Genomic DNA, 12,842 nt, shown 5'->3' with positions numbered 1-12,842 from the left:
GTATTCGATGTATTATTTTTGTTGGTCTCCATTTCGTCACTTCAACTATCATCCATTATTTTATTTTTTTTCCTTATTTTCTCATTGGTAATATTGACACTTTTCCTCCGTTGTGATTTTAGCATTCGATTTTAACTCTTTCATTGTTAAGTTAAGCTTTTCGTCCTATGAGTCAACGTTATTTTGTTATTTTCTTTTGTTTATATATTTTTCTTTTCTGATAATCAATTGCCACACTCTCTCCTCCCATTTTGCAGCGGGCTTTTTTTCTTTAATATTGTTTTCTTTTCTTTTTTACGCCCTTGAGCTGTCTCCTTTGCTGCCTGGCTCTGTGGCGCAGCAATAATCCAAAAGGTGAGAGTTATGAAATCTGTCGTCTCTCCCGAGGTCGAGGTGAAATTAACATGACATCCGAGCCAGTGTCTGCGGAAAGGTACATCTAGTACTGTCACTCTGCCTGTGTCCGAGTTGTGTCAGTCTCCTTGTCTTTATCTTTGGGTCCATTTGTTATCGCATGTTTCTGGGGAGGGTGGTACTGTTTTTGTTGTAGTTGTTGTTAGTTGTCGTTTTTATGATTTTATCTGTCGTTCTTATTTCAATTTTTTTTATCTTTCATTATTTTTTTATCAACAATTATTTTTTTCATATAAAGCAAAAAAAGAAAAGCTTCCGAACTTCAAGGCAGCCATCACCAATTCACCCGCGCCTCCACCTCCACCAAACCACACTCCTCTCTCTCTCCTTGTGTCGGCGCGGGTAAATGTTTGGGCCTGTTTACCTCTTTGGGATTCACCTGGGGCGCGCCGACTATATTTACCTGCAATTATCCTCATCACCGTCCACTTCTCGCTCGTTTTTCTTCTTTACTTCTTGTTTGTCTGCTTTTGGTCTGTCGGTTTTCACTTGACTTGCCTTCCTTCGCCTCCAGTTTCTCGTTGCATCCTTCCTTCTTTCCATCTTTCTCCTTTTTTTGATTCCTTGTTTCTCTACTTTTCTTTATTTCTTGTTCTTTTGGTTTGTCTTTCTCTTTTCATTTCACTCCTATTTCTTTCTCCCTTTTTTGTCTTCATTTATTTAACATTTGTCGCTCCTCTTCTCTGTTCTCATCTTCCACTTTCCTCATTCTATTCCCTCCCATTTCTCGTCTTTTTTAGTGGGATGTCTCCTCTCCACTTTCTTTACCTCCTTCCTTCACCTCTTCCACGCCACATTTCCTGTTCCAATCTCTTTATTTTCCCTCCCCGACATCTCCCCCACAACACATCTGTCACCATTCCTTTCCCTCACCACCCTCCTGACCTTGTTTCCCACTCCCCCATCCACTACTACATTCTCCCTTCCCTCTGCTCCCTTTTCCCTATGCCTCTCAGCCTCTCCCTTAGCGCCCCTGTCACTATTTCTTTCCCTTAACATAATCACCTTTGGGACTTTCACTCGTTACTCTCACTATCGCGTTACCTGAACATAATGACTCCCTATACTCCACCCTTGCCCTAGACTCCCCCTTCCTTTCCCTTCCTCATCCTTCCCCTTTATCCTCAGGGCTTGTTGGTGCTTCGGTGCGTCAAGTATTGTGTCTCGGAGTGTCTTGAGTAGCACTTCTCTTTGCTCTTCGTTCCCACCTGCTTCTGACCTTCTTGCTTCCTTCCTCTTTGTCTCCTGAAGCTTAAAATTTAGTAGGCCGATGAGAAGTGACGCAATATTTCCATACTAATGAGGCACTTTCTTCCTCCTGCTTTTTTTTCTCTCTCTTCCTTCCTCATCCTTTTCCTCCTCCTCCTGGTCCTGTTCCTATTGCTCCTTCTCCTCCTACTCATCTTTCTTGTTTTTCTTCACACCTCCTTGTTTTCATCCTTCTCCTCCTTCCCTACCTCCTCCGTAAGACTTTTCTCTACCTCTCCCTCTCTCCAGCTCTTTCTTCTCTCTCATCCTTTGCCTCCTTTTCCTCCTCCTTCTTCTCATTTTTTCTCGCACGTTCACATTCTCTCCTCCCTCCTTGGTTTCCTCCTCCTCCGTCTCTCCCTTCCTCCGTCTTTCCTTCTCCCTCATCATTTTCCTCCCCTCCAGCTCCTCATCTTTGTTTTCTTCCTCCACATGTTCACAGCCTTTGCTCCCTCCTTGTTTTCCTCCTCCTCCCACCTCTCCACTCCTCTGTCTTTCCTTTCTCTCCTCCTTCTCTCTTTCTCTCCCTCCCTTCTGCTGACCGCCGCTGGGCAAACCCTGCATACGTAATGAGCGACCAGGTGGAGAGAGAGAGAGAGAGAGAGAGAGAGAGAGAGAGAGAGAGAGAGAATGTGCGTAGCAGACAAACTTAAATTGGAATACCGAAAAAGAGGTGAGATAGGGAGCGAAGCAGACAGACAGAAGGAGATAAAAGCAATTCATACACAGAGCCGCGGAGATAAAAGAAGACTAAGATAGACAGACGCACAGACAGATGGACAGACGGACGGCCAGACGTTAGGAAAAAGCAGAAATAAAAGAACAACACTCACAAACAAATACGCGTAAGATATGATCAGAAAGTAAAGGAAGAACAATAGAAACAGGAGCAAAAGTTGTGATAATGATAGTAATAATGATGATGATGGTTAAGCTTCTCACAAATAAACAGACTAATGAGAAACACAAAAAAAATATTAACTCTATGACATAACCGGAAAACAAAAAGGAAGAAAACATTGAAACTGGAACAAATAAAAGAGAAAAAATAATTAATAAATAGATAAATGCGAGATAGAACCAGAAAGCAGAGGTAAAGAATAAGACCTAGAACGAAATAAGTAATAGTAATAATAATAATAATAACAATAATAATAATAATAATAATAATAATAATAATAATAATAATAATAATAATAATAATAATAGTAATGATAACAGACCAGTAACAAGCTTCAATTAATCCCAATATTCGTTCCTTAATCCGTTGTATCCTCTATATTTTTCATTTTTATATATGGCGAAACTTGAAATGATAATAATAGTAATAATAATGATAATGATGATGACAGCACAAACACGCATCGATTCATCCCTTTACACGTCACTTCATCCAACGTATCTTCTATTTATTTCTTTATTTTTTTTAACCGAGCGACGCGAGGGGCAAACATCATCAGACACACCTGCCGTACATACCTGCCGCCTCGTAAACACAGGTCATGATCCGGAGAACAGGCGTGAATGGAGCCAGGAATAGAGACGACATAATTATACTGTGTAAATTACAGGTAGACGTAGGTGGGCAGTAGGTGTGGGGGGTGAGGGGTGAGGGAGGTGCAGGTAGAGAGAGAGGGCCTTTGTGGTGCGTACCAGGTGAACTTTTCATTAACATTCCACAGGTATTACCGCCGGATTTCACTCATAACCCGATGGTCCAATTTCCCGGAGTCCATTGAGTGTATGTGTCTTCTCCTCCTCCTCCTCCTCCTCCTCCTCCTCCTCCTCTCTTCTTCCTCCTTCCCCCTCTCACGTTTACTCCCTACCATTGAGTGTATGTATGTATGTATATATGTATGTATGTATGACCCTATTGTCTCACCAACACCGGAGAGTAGTTCAGCATGCTCTCTAAAGACAGATCCTCTCTTTATCCACACCACACTACATTCACATAACATATACACCTTTTTCCAAAATTCAAAATTCAAAATGGCTCAATTAAGCAATGCCTCGGAGTCCCCGCCTGGGGGGACCACAAATTCCCCCAGGGAGGACTCCCCTTCTGGCTGCCGACCCGAGAGGTGTCTTGATAACTCCTCGAACCTCTTTCTTCTCAATTTCTGCAACATTCGCGGTCTTCGCTCTAATTTTCATTCTGTGGAACATCATCTCTCCTCCTCTAAACCTCACCTTCTCTTCCTTACCGAAACACAGGTTTCTGAGGCTACTGACAGCAATCTCTACTCTGTTCCCTCCTACTATCTCTATCCTAAATTTCAATCCAAAGCTGGATGTTGCGCCTACGTGCGCAACGACATCACTTGCTCTCGTGCCCACGACCTTGACTCTTCTGAATTTTCCACCATCTGGTTAAGACTTCACTGTCATTCTATTACTAAATACATCTGTGCTGTTTATCTCTCACCTAACTCTACCAACTATGTAAAATTCTTTGACTATTTGAATTCTAAAGTGGAGCACATCTTGACCACTCTCCTTCGCTGAAATCTCCATCCTAGGAGATTTCAATGTTCACCACCAGCTTTGGCTTTCATCCTCTTTCACTGACCATCCTGGTGAACAAGCCTACAACTTTGCTATCCTCAACGACCTAGAGCAGTTGGTCCAGCACCCTACACGTATTCCTGACCGTCTTGGAGATCGGCCCAACATTCTAGACCTCTTCCTTACCTCAAACCCTTCTGCTTATTCTGTCAAACTGTTCTCTCCGTTGGGCTCCTCCGATCACAATCTTATTTCTGCATCCTGTCCTATCGCTCCTGTACATCCTCTGGACCCACCGAAGAGGCGATGCTTCTGGCATTTTGCTTCAGCTCGGTGGGACGACCTGAGGATGTACTTTTCCGATTTCCCGTGGAATGATTATTGCTTCCAGGATAGAGACCCCTCTATGTGTGCTCAGCGCATCACAGAGGTGATTGTCTCTGGAATGGAGGCATACATTCTCGTTCTTTTCTCTACTCCTCAAGTTAAAAGCCTTGGTTTAATCACGCTTGTTCTCGTGCTGTCAATGATAGAGAGGTAGCTCACAAAAGATACCAGAGCCTTCAAACTAATGCTAATTATGAACTTTACATTTCTGCCCGAAATCGTGCCAAATCTATTCTCCGACTAACCAAAAATTCTTTCATTAATAGAAAATGTCAAAACCTTGCTTTCTCTAACTCTTCCTGTGACTTCTGGCATCTAGCCAAAACATCTCCTCCAACTTCACTTCTTCATCTTTCCTCCACTCTCAGTCCTGACGGCAACACTGCTGTCTCATCTATCTCTAAGGCTGAACTCTTCTCTCAAACTTTTTCTAAAACTCCACTCTGGACGATTCTGGGCATATTCCTCCTACTCATCCCCCTCTGACTCCTTTATGCCTGTTATAAAGATTCTTCAAAATGATGTTTTCTATGCCCTCTCTTGCCTAAATCCTCAGAAGGCTTATGGACCTGATGTAGTGCCTCCTATTGTCCTTAAACACTGTGCATCCGTGCTGTCACCCTGCCTGGTCAAACTCTTTCGCCTCTGCCTGTCAACATCTACCTTTCCTTCTTGCTGGAAGTATGCCTTCACACAGCCTGTACCTAAGAAGGGTGACCGCTCCAATCCCTCAAACTACCGTCCTATTGCTTTACTTTCTTGTCTATCTAAAGCTTTTGAATCAATCCTTAACCGTAAGATTCAAAAGCACCTTTCCACTTCTGACCTTCTATCTGATCGCCAGTATGGGTTCCGCAAGTGGCGTTCTACTGGTGATCTCCTAGCCTTCTTAACTGACTCTTGGTCATCCTCTTAGCCGTTTCGGTGAAACTTTTGCTATTGCGCTGGACATATCAAAGCTTTTGATAGGGTCTGGCACAAATCTTTGCTTTCTAAACTACCCTCCTACGGTTTCTATCCTTCTCTCTGTACCTTTATCTCCAGTTTCCTTTCTGACCGTTCTATTTCTGCCGTGGTAGACGGTCACTGTTCTTACCCTAAATCTATTAACAGTGGTGTCCCACAGGGTTCTGTCCTATCTCCCACTCTTTTTCTGTTGTTCATTGATGATCTTCTTTCCAAAACGAACTGTCCTATCCATTCCTACGCCGATGATTCCACTCTGCATTATTCAACTTCTTTTAATAGAAGACCCACCCTTCAGGAACTTAACGATTCAAGGCTGGAGGCTGCAGAACGCTTAGCCTCAGACCTTACTATTATTTCCGATTGGGGCAAGAAGAACCTGGTGTCCTTCAACGCCTCAAAAACAGTTTCTCCACCTATCCACTCGACACAATCTTCCAAACAACTATCCCCTATTCTTTGACAACACCCAGCTATCACCTTCCTCAACACTAAACATCCTAGGTCTATCCTTAACTCAAAATCTCAACTGGAAACTTCATATCTCATCTCTTACTAAATCAGCTTCCTCGAGGCTGGGCGTTCTGTACCGTCTCCGCCAGTTCTTCTCCCCTGCACAGTTGCTGTCCATATACAGGGGCCTTGTCCGCCCTCGTATGGAGTATGCATCTCATGTGTGGGGGGGATCCACTCACACAGCTCTTCTGGACAGAGTGGAGGCAAAGGCTCTTCGTCTCATCAGCTCTCCTCCTCATACTGATAGTCTTCTACCTCTTAAATTCCGCCGCAATGTTGCCTCTTTCTATCTTCTATCGATATTGCCACGCGGACTGATCTTTTGAACTTGCTAACTGCATGCCTCCCCCTCCCGGCCCCTGCTGCACTCGACTTTCTACTCATGCTCATCCCTATACTGTCCAAACCCCTTATGCAAGAGTTAACCAGCATCTTCACTCTTTCATCCCTCACGCTGGTAAACTCTGGAACAATCTTCCTTCATCTGTATTTCCTCCTGCCTACGACTTAAACTCTTTCAAGAGGAGGGTATCAGGACACCTCTCCTCCCGAAACTGACTTATCTTTCGGCCACCTCTTTGGATTCTTTTTAGGAGCAGCGAGTAGCGGGCTTTTTTTTTTATTAATGTTTACTTTTTTGTGCCCTTGAGCTGTCTCCTTTGCTGTAAAAAAAAAAAAAAATGTGTCTCCTCCTCCTCCTCCTCGTCCTCATCCTCATCCCTTCATCCCCTCCTCCTCGTCATATCTCCCCTCTCCCCCCCGCCTCACTCACACTCCCTTCCCCCTTAACTCCCCACCCAGACACACTTACCTCCATCCCCTACCTCCCCCATCCCCCTCTTGCAACACCCCCACCCATACAAACACTCATACATACTTAACTTTCCCACCCTCTCCCCCTTCCCCTTATGCCCTTACCCACTCCCACACGCACACACCTCCCCCCCTCACCTCACCCCCCCACTCATTATTGAAGTGTCCCTCTGGTATCATCATCGAAGAGTAAGAGTATGAACTGAGGCGATTGACTTGATTATGTTTTTCATTTTGCTCTCTCCCTCTCCTCATCCCTTTCCCTCCCCACTTCACTCCTCTCACCCCATTGCCCTTCTCACCCCTCCACACCCATCCACACACGCACGTACACATACACATTCTGATATTGGAGGTGTCCCGTCATATCATTGTGAATAACAGTTAAGAATCTAGTGTTTTTTCCCTCTCTCTCTTTCCCTCCCTTCCTCTCTCTTTCCCGTCATGTCGTGGAGTCCGCCGCCCTTTGCCACCTCATCAGCGCGAGGCGGTAGGATTTGGGGCTTTACCAACACAACACCGGCGGCCTCGGCGGAGTGGACTAGCGAGGACAATGGCACTTGAGAACGACAGGCTGATGGGGGCGATGGTTTGCCGGAATAACACACACACGCGCGCTGGTGCTTTGCGAGAATATGATGTACACATTCATTTTGTTACCACGGTGCAGGGAGCGGCTTGAAGGGCAGATAAAAAAATAATCCACAATACAAAAAACAGGCAGAAAAGTATCACATGTTGCTCCGTGGCCTGCGAAATATGTATAATACTTTTGGTTATAAGAGAAAAGAGGGTAACTTATACGCACTCATTTGTTTTTACTGTACAGGAAGGGGCGAAAATTACAACATAGAACGCAATACAAAAAATAGAAAATGATCAAGTTGCTTGGTGGCCCGTGGAATATACATAATACTTGTGTTGTAGTAATAAAAAGAAAACAAGCCACACACCTTTAATTTCGTTTTTATAGCACCGGAGGCAGCTTAAGGAAAAAAAAAAAAAAACAGCGAAAGTGAAATACAAAAAAAAAAAAAAATATCACACGCTGCTTGGTGTCCTGTAAAAAATATAATATGTATTCTTTTGTTGGTATAATAGTACAAAGTAATGTTTTTGTCCTCATAACGCATACGATGATGGCTTAGAATTATAACATATTAAAACGATAACGCTTTACTAAAATAACACACGAGGATAGTTTAGCGGCCATATTCCCTAAACATTCCGGCGCCCAAGCACTCACATTTGACGAGGCTTTGGTGGGAGTTGTGGGCACTCTTATGGGCAATTTTATGTTGTCTGACAAAGCAACTGTATGGTTAAAGTGAAATAAAACACTCATGAGAACCCGATGACTCTCCTTTTTTGGTTTTTGTAAATTGAATAAGAACCCGATGACTCTCCTTTAAGGCCTTTGGGAATTGAATGAGAACCCGATGACTCTCCTTTAAGGCCTTTGGGAATTGAATGAGAACCCGATGACTCTCCTTTAAGGCCTTTGGGAATTGAATGAGAACCCGATGACTCTCCTTTAAGGCCTTTGGGAATTGAATGAGAACCCGATGACTCTCCTTTAAGGCCTTTGGGAATTGAATGAGAACCCGATGACTCTCCTTTAAGGCCTTTGGGAATTGAATGAGAACCCGATGACCCTCCTTTTTTGGTTTTTGTAAATTAAATAAGAACCCGATGACTCTCCTTTAAGGCCTTTGGGAATTGAATGAGAACCCGATGACTCTCCTTTAAGGCCTTTGGGAATTGAATGAGAACCCGATGACTCTCCTTTTTTGTTTTTTGTAAATTAAATAAGAACCCGATGACTCTCCTTTAAGGCCTTTGGGAATTGAATGAGAACCCGATGACCCTCCTTTTTTGGTTTTTGTAAATTAAATAAGAACCCGATGACTCTCCTTTAAGGCCTTTGGAAATTGAATGAGAACCCGATGACTCTCCTTTTTTGTTTTTTGTAAATTAAATAAGAACCCGATGACTCTCCTTTTTTGGTTTTTGTAAATTAAATAAGAACCCGATGACTCTCCTTTTTTGGTTTTTGTAAATTAAATAAGAACCCGATGACTCTCCTTTAAGGCCTTTGGGAATTGAATGAGAACCCGATGACTCTCCTTTAAGGCCTTTGGGAATTGAATGAGAACCCGATGACTTTCCTTTAAGGCCTTTGGGAATTGAATGAGAACCCGATGACTCTCCTTTAAGGCCTTTGGGAATTGAATGAGAACCCGATGACTCTCCTTTAAGGCCTTTGGGAATTGAATGAGAACCCGATGACTTTCCTTTAAGGCCTTTGGGAATTGAATGAGAACCCGATGACTTTCCTTTAAGGCCTTTGGGAATTGAATGAGAACCCGATGACTTTCCTTTAAGGCCTTTGGGAATTGAATGAGAACCCGATGACTTTCCTTTAAGGCCTTTGGGAATTGAAAGAGAACCCGATGACTCTCCTTTAAGTCCTTTGGGAATTGAATGAGAACCCGATGACTCTCCTTTTTTGGTTTTTGTAAATTAAATAAGAACCCGATGACTCTCCTTTTAGGCCTTTGGAAATTGATGATGTGAGAGGAAGCACCTGAGAATACCGACCTTCGTTGTACTAATTTCAGGTGTAAGTAGACAGTTTGTGATAGGAATATAGGGAGTCTGAAACCGCCAACACCGCCATGACGACCAACAACAACAATAACAACGACATAACCACAATTAAATAGAAAACGTGATGCAAATAGAACTCTTAGACACCCATTCCTGAAGGGCAAGGAAAGGGACGGGAAGGGAAGGAAATGACGGGAAAGAAAGGGAAGGGAAGGGCAAGGAAAGGGACGGGTAGGGAAGGAAATGACGGGAAAGAAAGGGAAGGGAAGGGCAAGGAAAGGGACGGGTAGGGAAGGAAATGACGGGAAGGGAAGGAAATGACAGGGAAAGAAAGGAAGGGCAAGGAAAAGGGACGGGTAGGGAAGGAAATGACAGGAAAGAAAGGAAGGAAGCAAGGAAAGGAAAGGGACGGTAGGGAAGGAAATGACGGAAAGAAAGGAAAGGGAAGGGCAAGGAAAGGGCCGGGAAGGGAAGGAAATAACAGGAAAGAAAGGGTTAAGCGTTCACAAATTCGCAGACGCAATATAAACTCGGCGCACAGGTAACGGAGCAATTAGGGCACCGATTCACCTGTCATAGCCAATGTGTAATCAGGTGAGACGATCTTTCACTTTTTATCTACCTGTGAGGAGCTTACGAGAGAAGCTTTGAGGAGGATTATGGAAATTTTTACCTCTCTCTCTCTCTCTCTCTCTCTCTCTCTCTCTCTCTCTCTCTCTCTCTCTCTCTCTCTCTCTCTCTCTCTCTCTCTCTCTCTCTCTCTCTCTCTCTCTCTCTCTCTCTCTCTCTCTCTCTCTCTCACATAAGAATGGTCTGCTCCTGAAAAATGATGGTAGTGTTATGTCGTTTTAATGGTTTGCTCGTGTGATTCCCCCATTACTTGTCCATTACGAGAGAGATGTGTAATAACATGGAACGAGCTTGAGTGACAGGCATGGGAGGAGGAGGAGGAGGAGGGCTCTGACAACATCCCTGAAGACGGACAGGAGAGGACTAGGCCGAGAGAGAGAGAGAGAGAGAGAGAGATACGTGGTGGTGGTCGTCAGGAAAGACTTAACGGTAGAATGTGACAGTTGGAGTATTCAGAGGCTGGAGGAGGAGGAGAAGGAGGAGGAGGATGAAGAAGTATTTTGGAATAGAAGATGGAAGAAGAGGAAGAAGAGGGGAAAATGGTGTAGCATGGAAGAAGAGGAGGAGGAGGAGAAGGAGGAGAAGAAGGAGGAGGAGGAGGTATTCTGATACGAAGGAAGAGAAGGAATAGAATATGGAAGAATAGGAAGAATTGGATCAAGAGGAGAAAATGGTGTGGCATGGAGGAGGAGAAGGAGGAGGAGGAGGCAGCGGAGGAGGAGAAGGACAAAGGGCCGTAAGTGAGCTTGAACGGGCTTTGAATAGTGGCCGCGGCCCTTGGGATTCGAACTAGTGGTCTCGGGTAACGAAGACGCCCGCCTCCACCACCCAGCCACACCTACACCCCCTCACCTCCCTCACCTGCTCTCCTTTCACTGGCCAGGCTGCGCTTCACATCCTCACCCATCTGTCCTTCGCCTTTATCCATCCACTCCTTCCTTCACCCATTTCCTCAACCTCTTGCTCCTTGCTGCCTTCCTTCATCCATTATTTTGAGTTTTTTTGTTTATTTATTTTTTTCCTTCATTATTTTCAGTGTCTTGTCTATTGCTTTCCTTCATCATCCACTTTTTCCTTCATCCATATCCTCAGTTTTTTGTTCCTTGTCATCCTTCTTTATTCACTTTATCTCTCATCCACTTATTCAGTTTCTTGTCTATTGCTTTCCTTCTTCATCCACTTTTTCCTTCATCCATATCGTCAGTTTCTTGTTCCTTGTCTTCCTCCTTCATTCGCTTTATCTTTCATCCACTTATTCAGTTTCTCTCTTGATCCTTTCTTCCTGCATCCAATTTTTCTTTCACCTGTTCAATCATCATCTTATTCTTTCATCCAGTGTTTTTTCATCCGCTTTTTTTCTTTCATTTCTTCAGTTTTTTCTTCAATCCTTTTTTTACTAATCCGTTTCTTCAGTTATTTTTTCAGCATCATATTTAATCTTTTTTTTTTCCTTAACCCAATTCTTCAGTCTCTTCTTCAATACCTTTCTTCTTCATCAGTTTCTTCTTCGTCTGTTTCCTTAGCTTTTTATTTACTGTTCCTCCTTCACCACCTTTCTTTCCCTGTTTCCTCCTTCTCCCATCTTCTTTACCTGTTTTCTCCTTTTTCTTCTTTACCTGTTTTCTCCTGTTTCTTCTTTACCTGTTTTCTCCTTTCCATATCCTCGTACACATATTTATCCTTCCTTCTCTTCTCCTTTGCTTCTTTACTTGTTTCTTCCTACATCCACATCCTCGTACACATATTTATCATCATTTTTCTTAACCCACAGATTAGAAAATGTGAACTAAATGCAGACGTGAAAATCTTGCAAGAATTTTAACGTCACTTCCTGATTCGACTCAAAAATATTCCTCACAAGATCATTTTTGCCACCAGGATTTTTTTTTCGAGGGCTCAGAATTAATTTCCTTCTTAGATTTCCCACGAGGAGGATGTTAATAGACGCGTGCCTGTGTGTGCGTGCGTGTGAGGGGGAGGGGGGGATAGGGGGAAGGGTGTGTGTGTGTGCGTGGGTGCGTGCGTGACTTGTGTGTTCGTTTGGGGGTGGGTGTGAATGGGGTGAATGTGGGTAGGGGAAGGAGAGGGTGGGGGAGGGGGAGGGGGTCTGTGTTTGTGTGTGTGTGTGTGTGTGTGTGTGTGTGTGTGTGTGTGTGTGTGTGTGTGTGTGTGTGTGTGTGTTTATAATGGTTGGTAAATGCACATATATTAGATTTTTTTTTCGTCTGCCTTTCTCTTATTTTTCGGTGGTTACTCTCTCTCTCTCTCTCTCTCTCTCTCTCTCTCTCTCTCTCTCTCTCTCTCTCTCTCTCTCTCTCTCTCTCTCTCTCTCTCTCTCTCTCTCTCTCTCTCTCTCTCTCTCTCTCTCTCTCTCTCTCTCTCTCTCCCCCCCCCCAAGGTGACCTAAAATGAGGGCAGTGATGGCATTCCAATAATGACGTCGGGAATTATTTCTGCCCATAACTGTCCAAAGAAATATCTCTCACGGTTATGGCCGCCGCGGTGCTATTGGCGACAGTGATAACGGTGAATATTTTCCACCGATATCAGGGTCTGGGGTGCCCGTTCGTGTGTGTGTGTGTGTGTGTGTGTGTGTGTGTGTGTGTGTGTGTGTGTGTGTGTCTCATTATTCACGCACCATTGCTTATTATGTGAACAAAACGAAAATTCATCTCTTGCTATTTTTTTTATTTCGTCAGGTTGTTTTAATTATCATCTAAACTCACTGCACTAAAATCACTACATATTTT

General features: G+C 43.8%; 1 protein-coding gene across 1 annotated transcript in view; it reads right to left on the bottom strand.

Moving 5' to 3' along the window:
• LOC126984988 (probable GH family 25 lysozyme 3) overlaps positions 1 to 10,999 on the bottom strand; it is a 58,731-nt gene extending 47,732 nt beyond the window's left edge. Inside the window, exons 1-3 of the mRNA XM_050839217.1 lie at positions 10,954 to 10,999; positions 8,925 to 9,314; positions 8,247 to 8,426 (exon numbers count right to left, since the gene is read on the bottom strand). Of these exons, the coding sequence (XP_050695174.1) occupies positions 8,247 to 8,426; positions 8,925 to 9,314; positions 10,954 to 10,999 (616 nt within the window). The remainder of the gene's footprint in view (positions 1 to 8,246; positions 8,427 to 8,924; positions 9,315 to 10,953) is intronic.
• Positions 11,000 to 12,842: the final 1,843 nt, after the last annotated feature.

The sequence above is a fragment of the Eriocheir sinensis genome, chromosome 58 (assembly GCF_024679095.1).
Source record: "Eriocheir sinensis breed Jianghai 21 chromosome 58, ASM2467909v1, whole genome shotgun sequence".
Classification (NCBI taxonomy): domain Eukaryota; kingdom Metazoa; phylum Arthropoda; class Malacostraca; order Decapoda; family Varunidae; genus Eriocheir; species Eriocheir sinensis.
Note: the sequence above shows the minus strand (reverse complement) of the source record. Positions and strands in the feature narration are given on the sequence as shown.